The sequence below is a fragment of the Scylla paramamosain genome, chromosome 18 (assembly GCF_035594125.1).
Source record: "Scylla paramamosain isolate STU-SP2022 chromosome 18, ASM3559412v1, whole genome shotgun sequence".
Lineage (NCBI taxonomy): Eukaryota > Metazoa > Arthropoda > Malacostraca > Decapoda > Portunidae > Scylla > Scylla paramamosain.
This window is the reverse complement of record NC_087168.1, coordinates 14,604,650-14,619,649: the sequence shown is the minus strand read 5'-3', so window position 1 is coordinate 14,619,649 and position 15,000 is coordinate 14,604,650. Positions and strand designations below refer to the sequence as shown.

Below are 15,000 nucleotides of genomic sequence, written 5' to 3'. Positions count from 1 at the left end.
TTTGTCTGCTCTGCTTGATTGCGAGACAGAAGAACGGTGTTGTTGTTGTTATTGTTGTTGTTGTTGTTGTTTGTTCTTTTTTTCTTCGTCGTCTTTTTCTTATTCGTCTTTTCCTTGTTCGTCTTTCTTTTTTTCTTGTTCTTGTTCTTGTTCTTGTTGTTCATGTTCTTGTTCTTGTTCTTCTTCTACTTCGTCTTCGTCCCCATCTTCCTCATCTACACCTCCAATGCCCTCATTAAAACCGATGCTGGCAATCTCCTTCCTTGCTGTCCTCCTCCCCCTCCTCCTCCTCCTCCTCCTCCTCCTCTTGCAGCAGTTCATCAGTCGTCGCGGGGCAATTAGTAGATTACCTCTGCCGTCACCGTGAGTTTTAGCGTCATCGGCTGGAGGCGCGGCAGAGTGATGGCGGGCGGAGGGTTTTGTGCGTTGTCCTGCATTAAAAGATGTGTCTTCCTGCACTACCGGCGAGTAACTTAAGTCTCCGGAGGCAGAGGAAGATGCATGGGCGTGTGTGTGTGTGTAGAGGTGGGCGGTGCTGAGAGAGAGAGAGAGAGAGAGAGAGAGAGCATGCTTTCAAAAACGCTTTACCCTCTCACCACGACTATTTTCAAAGGTTACAGAGATGACTAACCGGGTTCTCAAGAGTGCTTCTCCTATTAATAATGTAAAAATCTTGTTTATCTGCCACTATAACTATGAAAAACACCTTTAAAAAAACATGTGGCTTCAACTACGTAAAGCCTTTTGAATGTAGTGGAAGTTCGGCGCAGAAATGTTTCAGAATCTTACTAATTTGAGCTGCTCCCGTTAGGTGTCGCCACAGCAGATCATCCCTCACATTATTCTGTTTCCCTCCTCATCTTTTGTTGCGTCTATCACCGCCATGTCTTCCCTCACTGCATTTTGTCTTTGGTCTTCCTTCCTTCTTCCTTCCTGCTGGGTCCATCCTTAGTATTCTCTTCCCCACATACTCCTCGAATCCACAGTCTCTTCGTACGTCATCCTAATGGAACACTCTTATTTGTACAGGACCTTACTAACATGGGAGGCGTTTTGGTTGGATAGCTTACGAAAAGACTGTGGAATTCGCCGTCTTGCTTCACCAGTTCAATTTTTGGTACGCTTCCAAACGAAAAACAGCGACCAAAGTTGATTGTGGAACGTGATCACGGATGAAGTGCTTTTGTTGGTTAGCTAGCAAACGAAAAAAAAGGGTGACTGTAGACTGGTACGAGGTCATCTCTCCGCTACACATGGCCGCAGCACTTCAGTCTCGCCTCCCTCGCTCTGTGCCCAGCCTAATGTGCTCAATCTTACATAATTGTAGTGCTTATTTGCTTTAACTTCCGTGCGGTGCTTGTCAGGGAGAGCCTCTCGGTTGCCATGGAGGTTCTCTAATTTTATATCACTTATTTTAGAATATTCTTTAATTTTTGATGACCGCTTTTTGACTGTTTAGGGACCGGTACCTCAGTGGGCCTATTTTATTTTATTTGTTTATTTATTTATTTTTATTTATTTTATTTTTATTTATTTATTTATTTCGTTGTTGTTTTTGTTGTTGTTTGCCGGCGTCCCTCCTATATAAAAAGAAAACAAATAAACAAAACATGCTGTTGCCGTAAACTTATCTTCGCTAATTTAGTTTCCACCGTTTAGAAAAGACAGTATCTTCATTCTCTCGTGCCCTTCACTGGTAATGTCGGTTAATGTGTGTGTTTTTGTTTTGTTTTCCGTTCCTGTGACTTGAACTGTGGGTTGAAAGAAGTGCATGCAGTCACTTCTGGAACATAATTGGCCAATCTGTGTGAAAACTTTGCTTGTACTAACTTTTTTTCTTAAGTGGGAGAGAAGCAATCAGGCTCTTCTTCTTCTTCTTCTTCTTCTTCTTCTTCTTCTTCTTCTTCTTCTTCTTCTTCTTCTTCTTCTTCTTCTTCTTCTTCTTCTTCTTCTTCTTCTTCTTCTTCTTCTTCTTCTTCTTCTTCTTCTTCTTTTTCTTTTTGTTGTTGTTGTTGTTGTTGTTGTTGTTGTTGTTGTTGTTGTTGTTTGTCTTCTTCTTCTTCTTCTTCTTCTTCTTCTTCTTCTTCTTCTTCTTCTTCTTCTTCTTCTTCTTCTTCTTGACTTCTTCTTCTTTTCTTTTCTTTTTTTTTTTACTTGTTCGTCTTGTACTGTTCCTCTTCCTCTTCTTCTTGCTATAATGTGTGTGCCCTTGATCTGTCTCTCACGTGTTCCATCTTTCACACTTGTACTTATTTGCTTTAACTGCCGTACGGGCTTGTCAGGGAGGATCTCTCGGTTGCCATGGAGGTTCTTTAATCGTATATAACTGATCTCAGAATATTTATTTTTTATTTTTGATGACCCGCTTTTAGGGACCGATATCTCAGTGGGCCAGTTTTATTTTATTTATTTATTTATTTGTTTATTTTTGTTGTTGTTGTTGTTGTTGTTGTTGTTGATCGGCACCTTTTCTATATAAAAAAGAAAACAAATAAACAAAACATGCTGTTGCTGTAAACTTATCTTCGCTAATTTAGTTTCCACCGTTTAGAAAAGACAGTACCTTCATTCTCTCGTGCCCTTCACTGGTAATGTCTGCAAATGTGTGTGTTTTTGTATTGTTTTCCTTCTTCTTCTTCTTCTTCTTCTTCTTCTTCTTCTTCTTCTTCTTCTTCTTCTTCTTCTTCTTCTTCTTCTTCTTCTTCTTCTTCTTCTTCTTCTTCTTCTTCTTCTTCTTCTTCTTCTTCTTCTTCTTCTTCTTCTTCTTCTTCTTCTTCTTCTTCTTCTTCTTCTTTTTCTTCTTCTTGCAATAATTTATGTGCCCTTAACACACACATTACACGTAAAAAAAAAAAAATAAAATAAATAAATAAATAAATAAATAAGATAAACCAATAAAGTAGGAAAGGAGCACCATTATCTTGGAATGCGTAACACTTCAAGTCTCATCTCCGTGACTTGTGCAGCATCTCCTCCCCCCTTCCCTACCCCCCCCACCCCCGTCTGCCGGTGTTAGTCTGAGTTTAGCAAGAAGTGTGTCGTCAGTCCCTCTTAATTCTAACTGCGATGACGAAAGCAACCATTTTTTCCCCTCGTGAATGCCGGTGCTCGATTGCTTCAGGCCAGTGTGCTACATCTTGTTAATCCCTACGTTCTTGAGGCGAGTTTTCTTTTTTTTTTTTTTTTTTTTCTTTTTACAGTAAAGGGATTCAAGAGGTGTTTAAGAATGGAGGGTATTTAAGTGCAGAGGTGTCTAACTATGGAAGTGTTACAGTGTTCAGGTGTTTGTTAAGTTTATAGATGCTTAAATATAGAGGTTTTTAATTATTAGGGGTGTTTAAGTGTATAGGTGTCTAAGTGTATGCGTATTTAAGTGTTTAGGTGTTTAAGTGTAGAGGTGTTTAAGTAAAAAAAAAAGTTATATAAGTGGTATTTAAGTACACATCTATTTAGCTATAAAGGTACTTAAGTCTAGAATTATTTAGATATACCGTTATTTAAGTACATACATAAGTATTTAAGTATAGAATTATTTTATTTACTTCATTATTAGCTTCTTTTATTTATTTTTTTTAAGAACACCTGCGTAGACGTTATAGAAAACGGAAATCAGTACTTCTCACATGAAACCCTAACTAAGCTAAACTCATCCGCTCACTTGTACTACACTGATTTTTTTGTTATTTCTTCCTTTCCACCACGTAAACGAGCTGTGTCTAATTCTCCTGGGAAAAAAAAAAAAGAATCAGGGGAAAAGAACCATTACATTCCAACGACTTCGATCAGTGGGGAGCTAATTTCGCTGCCCCCCCCTTATCCTCCCTTACCCCTCCTCCTCCTCCTCCTCCTCCTCCTCCTCCTCCCACACCAAAAAAAAAAAAAGGGAGTTAAAAGGCACGAAAAAAAATATAGAAATTAAAGCTAACTCTCGAACGCTCGCCATGTTGTATTTGTTTTCCTTTTTTTCCCTGGTTGATTTATTTTTCCCTTCTTTTTTCCCCTAAGTGGAAGCGACGCGGAAGAAAAAGAAGGATAGAAAGAATTGTTGGTGTTTTTATTTCTTTTTCATTTATTTGTTTGTTTACTGACGACAGCGAGATGGTTAGCGGAAGTTTGCATTTGAGTAATACCAGTAGTTGACGAGGGACGCGAGTAGGCGCGGCAGAGTGATGGCGGACGGAGGGTTTTGTGCGTTGTCCTGCATTAAAAGATGTGTCTTCCTGCACTACCGGCGAGTAACTTAAGTCTCCGGAGGCAGAGGAAGATGCATGGGCGTGTGTGTGTGTGTGTAAAGGTGGGCGGTGCTGAGAGAGAGAGAGAGAGAGAGAGAGAGAGAGAGAGAGAGAGAGAGAGAGAGAGAGAGAGAGAGAGAGAGAGAGAGACCTATTCACTCCTCACACACACACACACACACACACACACACACACACACACACACACACACACACACACACACACACACACACACACACACACACACACACACACACACACACACACACACACACACACACACACACACACAGAATCTGGAGGGGTGCACGAATTCAGGACAGACAGACATATGTACGCTTCTCTACCGCCCTCTCCACTGGCCCATCCATCCTCTCTCTCTCTCTCTCTCTCTCTCTCTCTCTCTCTCTCTCTCTCTCTCTCTCTCTCTCTCTCTCTCTCTCTCTCTCTCTCTCTGTAACATTTGCCGCAGTTGATGATTCATTTTCAGCGTGAACATTCAATATTGCACAGTGACATTTGTAAAGACCACGGTGCTTGCTTGCCCTTCCTACCACCGTGTTGCTGTGTTAGTGTTGCATGACCAGTTCACTTTAGTTTGGTTTAGTTAGGTCAGGTATTTTCAGATGAGATGGTTAGTTAAGTTAGGCAGTGTTATGTTGGGCGATTTGAGGTGATGTGGGATGAAATTTAGTTGGGTTGGGTTAAGTTATATAGGGAATTTAAAAAAAAAGTGACGTAGGCAAAATTTTCATGATTAGTTATCAGGATGGAATCGAAAAGAAAAAAAAAAGTTAATGCTTGAAAAATTGTATAAAAAAAAAAAAAAAAAAAAGAGGAAGGAATTGGTTCTCAAATAGAGTGGCTGATGAATGGAATGGACTCGACTCAGTAATCAGGTTGTTAGGGCTGAGTCACTGGGGAGATTAGGCAATTTTATGGATGTGGATGGTCGGTGGAAATAGGTATGTTATATACAGGGACTGTTACGTATAGACCTGATGATTTGTTGCAGCTTCCCTTATTTATTTTATTTATTTATTTATTTATTTATTTATTTATTTTATTTATTTATTTATGTATTTATTTATTTCTTCCTGGCGAAACATGGCATCTATATGGGCCTCTCCTTTCCACCCCGGTGCCTCCCCCAGCCCCGCCTCAGGCTTTCAAGCACAGCAGGGCTCCCACTTCTGGGGATTTTGTTCCCAGATTGGGACTTCTTCATGCATAAAATCTGGGGATTTTGGGTTTTTGGGGATATTGTTGGGAATTTTGGTCGCCTTTAGTGACAATTTAGGGGTTTACAGCTATTATTACTATCCTAATACCTGAAATTATTTCGTGGGGTTTACTAAATGGCAGTGCGCAAACAAGCATTAGCTACCGCAATCGACAACATTGAGGTTTCAGCCAATCATGTGCAGCTATCAAGTTCAGCGGATCAGGCTTGGGTTCAGCTGACTCAGTCAGTTGCCAGTTTGTTTACATCAAACTCCTCCTCACCGGTACACAGTACACACACACACACACACACACACACACACACACACACACACACACAGTAAGTTTATGCTTTTGTGTGTTTTTGTGAGTTGTTGTAAAATGCAGCTCCTTCACTGTTATACAGGAATGTGAATAAGATTTATATGGTAAGTGTATTGTCTACAGGATGCCATCACATTCTATACTAAAACCGATAATAAGGTGAATACTTTAATAACCGCAGGTTTTGCGAGATATGTGCCTGAGGGTACTGTCTAGTAAGAAGATTTTGAAAGGCTAACTTTACGTTTCGCCTCACTAAGTGAGTTTGTCAGCGGGAAATTTACTCATCAGAGGGAAATTCAAACATTGTGTTACTAGTCTTTTTTTCCATAGTTACTGTATCTGTATAATGATAAACTTCTGAAAAAAACTGAACAACCAAGTTTTTCCTATTATTTCATAATATATATATATATATATATATATATATATATATATATATATATATATATATATATATATATATATATATATATATATATATATTTTTTTTTTTTTTTATTACTGTTAGTAGCCTACATCTGTAACAATATTTGTAAACTGTGATTTTTTTTTTCTTCCCAATCTAAAGATTTTTCAGCACGAGTCTAAGGAGCCCTGAAGCACAGTTTACTGACTTCAGTCAGACGTCAGAGAGAGAGTGGGATGTGGCGCCTCGCTCCGTCACACTCTTCCTTATTCTGACTTGTGAACACTTTGCACTTAGCCTCATCATGCCAAGAACAAGTTCATTATGTAAGAAGAGGAAGGAGGCTCTTCTCAATACAAGAACATCCCGCTAGAGAGATTAAAAGCAGCAAGAAGCAAGAGACCGTGACGTAACCACTGCCACGCTCTAGTTCCCAGAAGCAGGAGAGAAGCACGCTCTTCTGAGGAAAAATCTAAGTAACAAAATGTGAAATGTCACCAAACCATCGAGAGACGAAGATATTCTCCCTCTCACTTGGGCAGCTGGAGCTGGTGAAGGGAGTGTGTAGTACAATGGAAAACGATAACCGTCCAGAACCTCGTTCCAAAATTCATCAAGGAAGGCAGTGAGGAAATGTCTTTTCACAGCCACGATGGTGACATTCCCACAGCTTCCTTCGGGTGTTTTGCCGTGAAAGTCGGATTGCAGTCCAGCTGCCCTTGTAGAGAACTCGTAGAAGCAGAGAGGTAAAGGTGGTGGGATGCTGCCACCGTGGCTGCGAAAAAAACTATTCCCCTGCTTTTCTTGACAAATTTTCGTTCAAGATTCTGGACGGTTCGCATTTTCAAATTAACATGTTCTGTTATATCGACACCATTCAAGCTCATCTTGTGAAGATCTATGATTTAAATGATATCACGTGACCTGTCTGCCTCGTGCTCATCACTACAAACACCACAGCATGAACAGGACAAAATGTGTTTCACCGCGAGAACACAGCCAATCACGCGTCACCAAAGACAATGAACACTGACAATGGTAATTAATACCGGTCATTGTTGTTATGTGCGTGAGTGAGGAGGAGAGATACACTCGAGATGCCATAGGTTAATTTGTTCCAGCAGTGCTTTATGCATGCTGCGAGGCCTTGAGCAAAACGCGCTCCCTAAGTAGCCTGTGCTACCGCGACGCAAGATCGGCGCTTGCTCTACATATATTCAGTCTCCCATACCGGTTATCCTCGTTTGCTCGATAAACATACTCCTGGTTAAACGCAAAGGAGGGAAGCCTGCAATATGGACTCAACGAGGTAAAAGAGCCTCTATTTACCCCAAGCGTCAAGGTCGATGGCACAGAGCTGAGACTGAAAACTTTGTTACTTCTATGTTTCCCGTTTACTTCTTTTTTACTGGGGCGCATTGTTGTCACCTTGCACCGTGCATGGAAGAGGAAGGCAGCGTAATTGAAGACGTGCGAATTACTGAAAAAAATAGTGGAGGAAAGTAAGACAGTAGTGTTTGACATGTGAAAGAAGGAACAACAGTGGAAGAGTATAACGAACTGAGAGAAACACACCAAGAGGAACATCAGGGACTGTCCACTAGAAGGCGACACTCCCGATCAACAACTGAACTGCTCTGAACTTAATCTTTGGACCGCATCCTCAAATGTTTTGGTGTCTACTAATTTTAAGAGCTTCTAGTGAAAGTGTAAGGTTTTCAGAGGTATTTCCATGATTCTAATGATACTTTAACAAGGATTCTGCATCATCAGTTGGAAAACAAATACATCAGGACCGACTAATAACCTCTGTGGCTTTTGAAATTAGTTGTTATGAGAGTCCAAGTGTTCAGAAATACAAAAAGATAACCAATAAAACTGTCACTTTTTTTTCGTAACTGATGATGTAAAATTCTTATTAAGCTGTCACTACGAGCATGAAATCACCTTTGAAAACTGTAATTGCTTCCACCGGATGATGTTAACACACACTGCGATATACAACAATTTGCAACAATTAAAACAATGCACAAAATCTTTACAGGCATCTGCAGGAAAGAAACAGAAGGATTAAGAGAATATATTTTCCAATGTCTTACCAGCAAAATGTTTAGACGTGACTGTGGAACAAAACAGATGTGTACTGTTCAATGAAATAGACTCAGTAATCAGGTTAGTACTGAGTCATTAGGGAACTTTAAAAGAGGATAAGACAAATTTATGGATGAGGATGATAGGTGGAAATAGACAGTCGTGTTTCATACAGGGACTGCCACGAGTAGGCCTGGTGGATTCTTGCAGCTTTCCTTACGTTTTTATGAGTGGTTTGTGATGAAAAAGCAAAAAAGCAGTGAGAGAAATAAGAGCAATAAGATTAGACAAATTTACGGATGAGGATGACAGCTGGAAATAGGTAAGCGTATTTCATATAGGAACAGTGACGTGTAGGCCTGACTCCTTGCAGCTTCCCTTTAAGTTCTTGTAATTGGTTCGTAATTAAGGGAAGATGTGAAAAAAAAGAACAGTAAAATATATAAAAACATCTGAATTTGATGGCTTCTTGCAAATTCCCCTATGTTATTAAAGGAAGATGTGTCGGAAAGCAATGAAAGGGTTAACTTGGAAGCACCGGAATTAAAGTAACGAAATGAGTGAGAGTGCGGTCCGCTGAGTGTCGCCTCCACTGCCCACTGCATCGCCAGAGTGAGGGGGGACTGTATCGGTGGCGCATGGTGGCGTGAGGTGGCCGGCGTGCTGCAGTGGCGGGTGACTGTAAGGTGTTGAGGAAGGATTGGAGTGCTAGGAAGGAATTGAACCTCTTCCTCCCTCTCTGTCATTCGTTTTTTTTCTTCCTTCCTTAAATTTTTCCTTTTCATTTTTTTTTCTCACGTTTTTCCTGTTTATTTTTATTTCCTTTCCTCGATTCGTTTATCTCTCTCTCTCTCTCTCTCTCTCTCTCTCTCTCTCTCTCTCTCTCTCTCTCTCTCTCTCTCTCTCTCTCTCTCTCTCTCTCTCTCTCTCTTTTTCTTTGCTATTTTGCTATTTTTTTCTATATATATGTGTGTGTGTGTGTGTGTGTGTGTGTGTGTGTGTGTGTGTGTGTGTGTGTGTGTGTGTGTGTGTGTGTGTGTTACTAATGAACTCTTCCCTTCCTCCCTTGAATATATGCAGAAAGTTATACACGTACACACACACACACACACACGCACACACACACACACACACACACACACACACACACACACACACACACACACACACACACACACACACACACACACACACACACACACAGTATCTTCACGCGTAATTGGCCGTGTATTTTAACGTGCTGAGTGTATTAAATAGCTTCAGTTTGCCCCGAGATGGAAACTATTAGGCATTCAAAATAAGGTCACTATTACTATCACCACCACCACTATCATCCCCATCACCACCACCATCATCATCATCATCATCATCATCATCATCATCATCATCATCATCATCATCATCAAATTCCTACCGGGTATTTATTAAGGAGATTCCCGATAGAGAGAGAGAAAAAAAAAAAAAAGCCGGCAAGAGTAATTAGTACCAGGTAAACTGTAAGTAACATGTACAGTCAGGAGTCGATTAGTCACCACTCATCACCGTGCCAAGCGCTTCCAGTGTCACATCCTCTGCTCTGCTTAGAACCTGTGTAGTTTTGTGTGTTTGGCACCACACTTGTATGGAATGAGGGGCAACACAAGACATAGTGTAGATGTGAAAGGTTAACATGACTGACTGACCAACGAACATGCGGTGTGATTGGTAAATACGAGTATATCTTTTTTTTTTTATCTAAATGTCATACCACTTATTAGTATGTATGGCACCATATATATCATTAGTGTTGTGGTAATGTTACAGTTATTTATAGCCATCTGGTATATGAGAGAGGTCAAACAAAATATTATCGTATTTAAAATCACGATAGAATAAAAGAAATGTAATGTACCGTGCGGTGTATAATGACGCTGATTGAGTTTTATGTATAATAACTGTTATTTGTAATACACGCATTGGTAGTGGTTCATTCAATGAATTAGGCACGCTGTGTGATGCATGTGTCAGTGCAGAGGTGTATTGATGCATTTCATTAAGTTTTTAAAAGCTCATTGTTTTTATATAAACAGACTTCAAGATTAGGATGATTGTGTTGTGGTGGGCGGTGGTGGCTTAAAGGGAACGTGTTGTGGTGGTGCTGGTGATGCCTGGCTTGTCTAGCAGATAATGATATGGTGTATGATGTGTTGCTGTGCAGTAAAAAAAAAATATACATAGGATATCTGTTTTGCGTGTATAAAGATTTGCATTTTTTTTTTTTTTCGTGTAAGTGCGTGTTGTGGTAATGGTGTTGCCTTGTGCTGGCGACTGAGGGACTAGATGGACTTGGTCATATTGTTAGAGTTTGTGATGGGAGAGAATATATATATATATATATATATATATATATATATATATATATATATATATATATATATATATATATATATATATATATATATATATATATATATATATATATATATATATATATATATATCATTTATTTATTTATAGCCAGTAAATATTAAAAATTTAAGTGTAAATAAACCAAGCGAAGACGATCCCAGGACAATGTGGTGCAGGTGGTGGTTGGGACACAGACGTGGGCAGGCCTGGCGGGTGTTAGCCCTGCAAATTTTCAATTAGCTGGGTCATCATGATTTTTCATTTAATTTTCAAATGAAATTTGTAAGGGATTAGTGAGCCTCGCCTGTCAGCGTGCTGGCCCAGCGCGCCCCAGCCCTCAGCTGAGCAGCACCGCCCCCACCCTGGGCAGGTCCCTCCCTCCCTCCCTCCCTCCCTCCTTCCTTCCTTCCTCGTGAGAGGCAGCATCCACTCGTCGCATCGTCTCCATCAGGAAGGTAGTGCGTGGAAATTGTTGTGTTTGTTTTGAGTGTGAGCGGCGGTGGTGCAGCTATGGGCGCCAGGAGATAGCAGTTGAAGTCAATTTGTGTCGCCCATTTGAGAGCGAGATTTGTAGCAAGCAGCGACAGGGGCTGCGGTGCAGTGTCGCCTGCAGCCTTTCTCTTATGCAGAAATTTTATTTATGGGTATATTTTCATATTTTATCTTCCTAGTGTACCTTGTAAGTTTTATGTCTGCCTCCGCGATGCTGCAGCTCTCAGGATGAAGATGTTTTCTTGTCTCATTTTCTCCTAAAGTTGTTTATGTGCAGTGTGCGTGTGGTGTATGTTTGTTATGAGTTGTGTGCTGTGTGTTGTGTTTCCTTCCAATGACGGAGACCAGACGGGCGTCGTAGGGCGCGAGACACATCACGATCTCATCCACCTGTGCCACTTCTAGGAATTAAACATTTAAGGGGACACTCTTGCCACGATTGTTTCTAGTTCGGAACATCACGCCGATGAAATAATTTGCCTAACCACACACACATGAGACGGACTCGTGTATTATGATGTACACAGGCATTAAGAAGCGAAGGCGTTGTACTTACTCCTTCTAGCGTGAGAGGGTGAGGTGGATGCTGCTAGCACCAGCAGAAGCAGGACCAGGCTGGCCCACACGCACTGCCGCCGCCCCAGCATCACCGCCAAGCTACACATCGTCCACACCACTACTGTTACAGCTGTCCCGCCGCCACACAAACTCAGTACCCGTGTAAAAGATGACTCAACCGTACACTCCTGATTCTACTGCAGCATAAAGCATGGCTACTCGCGCACCGTGACCCACTCGGGCAAGGACGAGTGTCGGGGACGAGAGACTGGGTCGGGTCGCCGCGGCCGCTGCTACACTAAATGTGACAGCGGGGAGAGTGCAAGGCAAGGCAGGGCGCAGGCTGCCAGCAGCCTCCGTTTTCTGTGATGGGGATCTTTTCACAACATCGCCTCCCACCACTGCTTCGGGACAATTTGCCTTTTAATAGATCCTGTAATTATGTAGGTCATCGGTGTGACCCAATAATAAAGGTGACTTGGGAAGATGCGCACACCGGTGGCTGTTCCCCCTCAAGGGTCGAGGTGTCCCGGACTGAAATCAGCTGTGACTTGTACTATTACCCTCGCACATACGTGATTGTGATCAGTCAATTGATCTCCTTCATAGTGTTGTCATTGGTGCACGTGCAGCGTTGGCGGGGACAGCACACGGGAGCAGCAGGGACGTGCTGGCAACTATGGCCGTGACCAGAGTTTGCGCAGGCCGGCCGGTGCATCAATATGGCCACACCACCGCTGGCCCGCTTCCCTCTTCTGCTTCCCCGTTGATCTCGCTCCACTTCCAGATCTATCGCACTAAAGCGCCTCGGCCACGCTGGGGAGGAGCCCATCCCGGGAGGAAAATACTCACCGAGACCCTCAGGTGCCTGAGTGTCCCTCCGTGACCGCCTGGCACTGCTGCCACTCTGCTCTCACGGATCCCTGCCCCTCACCTGAAAATCTTGTTTCAGAGAACAAAGCTGAAATCCTTGCATTTCGTCAATCCTTGGGAGGAAAGACAGCGGGAAAGAGAGAGGAGGGACTGAGGGTGTTCCTGACACATATCAGCGTCTTCTGAAAAATCGAAAGTGTGATTGCCGCGTCACCTGTCACCTGGCTTAATTAAGCATCAAGTGTTGCGAGCCGCCAGGTCACCGCCAAGCCCGCCACCCTCTTGGCACTTCAGTCTGGAAGTCAACTCGCGTCTCATAAAACTCCGCCACTACCTGGCTCGCACCGCTGATATCTCGTCATTTTTTCCATCGCACGGCCGCCGCTCCCTCGTCTCGCCCAGCTTGGCGGGACTTGACGCTTACATGACAAAAATAGTTACAAAGTTTTAAGGCTACAAAAATACTTGATAAGGAAGCCATGTGTTGATTTTTTAGGAGGCCGCCCTCCACGATGCCTTATCAGCGCCTTGTCGGGGCCTCGCAGACCAACAGCTTCATTAATCATGTTTTCCTGGAATAATCCGTCATGCCCCAGCAGCGGTGACGGGGGATGCTGCCACGCCCGCACGCCCTCACACCCTCACACCCTCACACATCGTCACGTCTTCACACCCTCACATCCCCACACACCGTCATGCCCTCACACCATCACACCCTCACACACCATCACGTCCTCACACACCGTCACATCCTCACGCCCTCACACCCTCACACCTTCACACACCGTCACGCCCTCACACTCTCTTATCCTCAAACACCCACAGCCTCATACCATCACGCCCTCACACTCTCGCATACCCACGCCCTCACATTCTCACGCCCTCATGCATTCACATACCCACGCCTTCACACACTGACACTCTCACGCTCTCACGCCCTCACGCACCACTCCACCCTAGACGTGTCACCCTAGTCGTGTCTGCTGTGTTGTGGCGGCGCCTTAAGTTAATCAATCGATCAATCAAGTGTGCGGCAAACATGTTCTCACCATCACCAAGTCTTCACCGTCACCAAGTCTTCACCGTCACCATCCATTGGGCAAACTTTCTTCTTATTTTATATTTCTTTACGTCATTGTTTCATATTGCTGTGCCAGGAATTTAATATAACAACACTTTTTTTTCCAGCATTTTTAAATAACGTATTTTTTTTATAGATAATCTTTTTTCACTATCTTCACCAGGTTTTCACTATCTTGGTGCTGGAACTAACAGACAAGAGAGAATAAGAGGTGAGTAATTTTGTATTTTCTAAGCCACAGAACCTTGTAAAAGAATGTACAGTAAAAACAGTTGTCTTTAAAAAAGGTAATTGATATTGTATTTTATGATTTACGGAACCTTGAGACGAGTATTAAAATGAGCATCTAAAGGGTCATTAATTTTGTATTTTCTAACCTACAGAACCTTTAAAGAGGTTATTATAGAAATGAGTCTCTAAGATGTCATTGATTTTATACATTCTGAGCTTCAGAACCTTTCAAGATACTGTATCATAGAAATAACAATAAAGAAAGCTCTATAAGCGAGAGTAGGAGGTCATTGATTTTGTATTTTTCTAATTACAGAACGTTCTAAGACCCAGCAGTATAAAAATAAGTACATAAAAGGTAATTATTTTGTATTGTCTAACTACAGAACGTTTTAAGTGATTGCAGTAAAAAGAAAATACTTAAAAGAACTTCGATTTTGTATTTTCTAAGCAACAAAACCTTCCAGTAAAAAAACAAAAATCAAGTACTTAAAAAGAACTTCGATTTTATATTTTCTAAGCAGCAAAACCTTCCAGTAAAAAAAAAAAAATCAAATACTCAAAAAAAACTTCGATTTTGTATTTTCTAAGCAACAAAACCTTCCAGTAAAAAAAGAGAAATCAAATACTTTAAAAGAACTTCGATTTTATATTTTCTAAGCAGCAAAACCTTTTAAAAGACTAGCATGAAAACATAAGTATCTAAAAAAAACTATACCAGTGACTATGAAAAAAATCATCATAGTAGCGAGAGAACCAAACATCACAAAACAGTCGACACATCCTGCATAGTGTGTCGTGGAATCGCCCCCCCAGAACACCGTCCGTCACTAATCCTAATTACACACTCACTGTTTACTCCGGAACAGTGCAGCGGACACATGTATCGGCCGGCCAGGTAACTAACGCTGCGTGTGAATGTCGGATGTGTTAATTGTGTTACGCCGCACGACCGAGGTGGCGCGACGCTCAACCACATTACAGGGCCAAGGGGGGAGGGGGGGAATATGTGGTGCAATGAAATTTACTCCTGCATGATCGAGGTGCGAAGTGAGAGAGAGAGAGAGAGAGAGAGAGAGAGAGAGAGAGAGGGGGG

The 15,000-nt window shown here is 42.0% G+C and overlaps 2 protein-coding genes across 2 annotated transcripts in view; both read left to right on the top strand.

Moving 5' to 3' along the window:
• The window catches only part of LOC135109145 (probable Golgi SNAP receptor complex member 2), a 108,560-nt gene that overhangs the window by 74,160 nt on the left and 19,400 nt on the right, over positions 1-15,000 (top strand). The window contains exon 2 of the mRNA XM_064020271.1: positions 13,837-13,884. The gene's annotated coding sequence lies outside the window, so the exon portion shown is untranslated. The remainder of the gene's footprint in view (positions 1-13,836; positions 13,885-15,000) is intronic.
• Positions 13,204-13,566, top strand: LOC135109362 (putative uncharacterized protein FLJ46204). Its single transcript, XM_064020753.1, has one exon. The coding sequence runs from the start codon at positions 13,204-13,206 to the stop codon at positions 13,564-13,566; it is 363 nt and encodes a 120-aa protein (XP_063876823.1).

Bases quoted from the DNA above. Each gene is read 5' to 3' on its own strand.
- LOC135109362 (XM_064020753.1), top strand. From the start codon at position 13,204: ATGCTGCCACGCCCGCACGCCCTCACACCCTCACACCCTCACACATCG.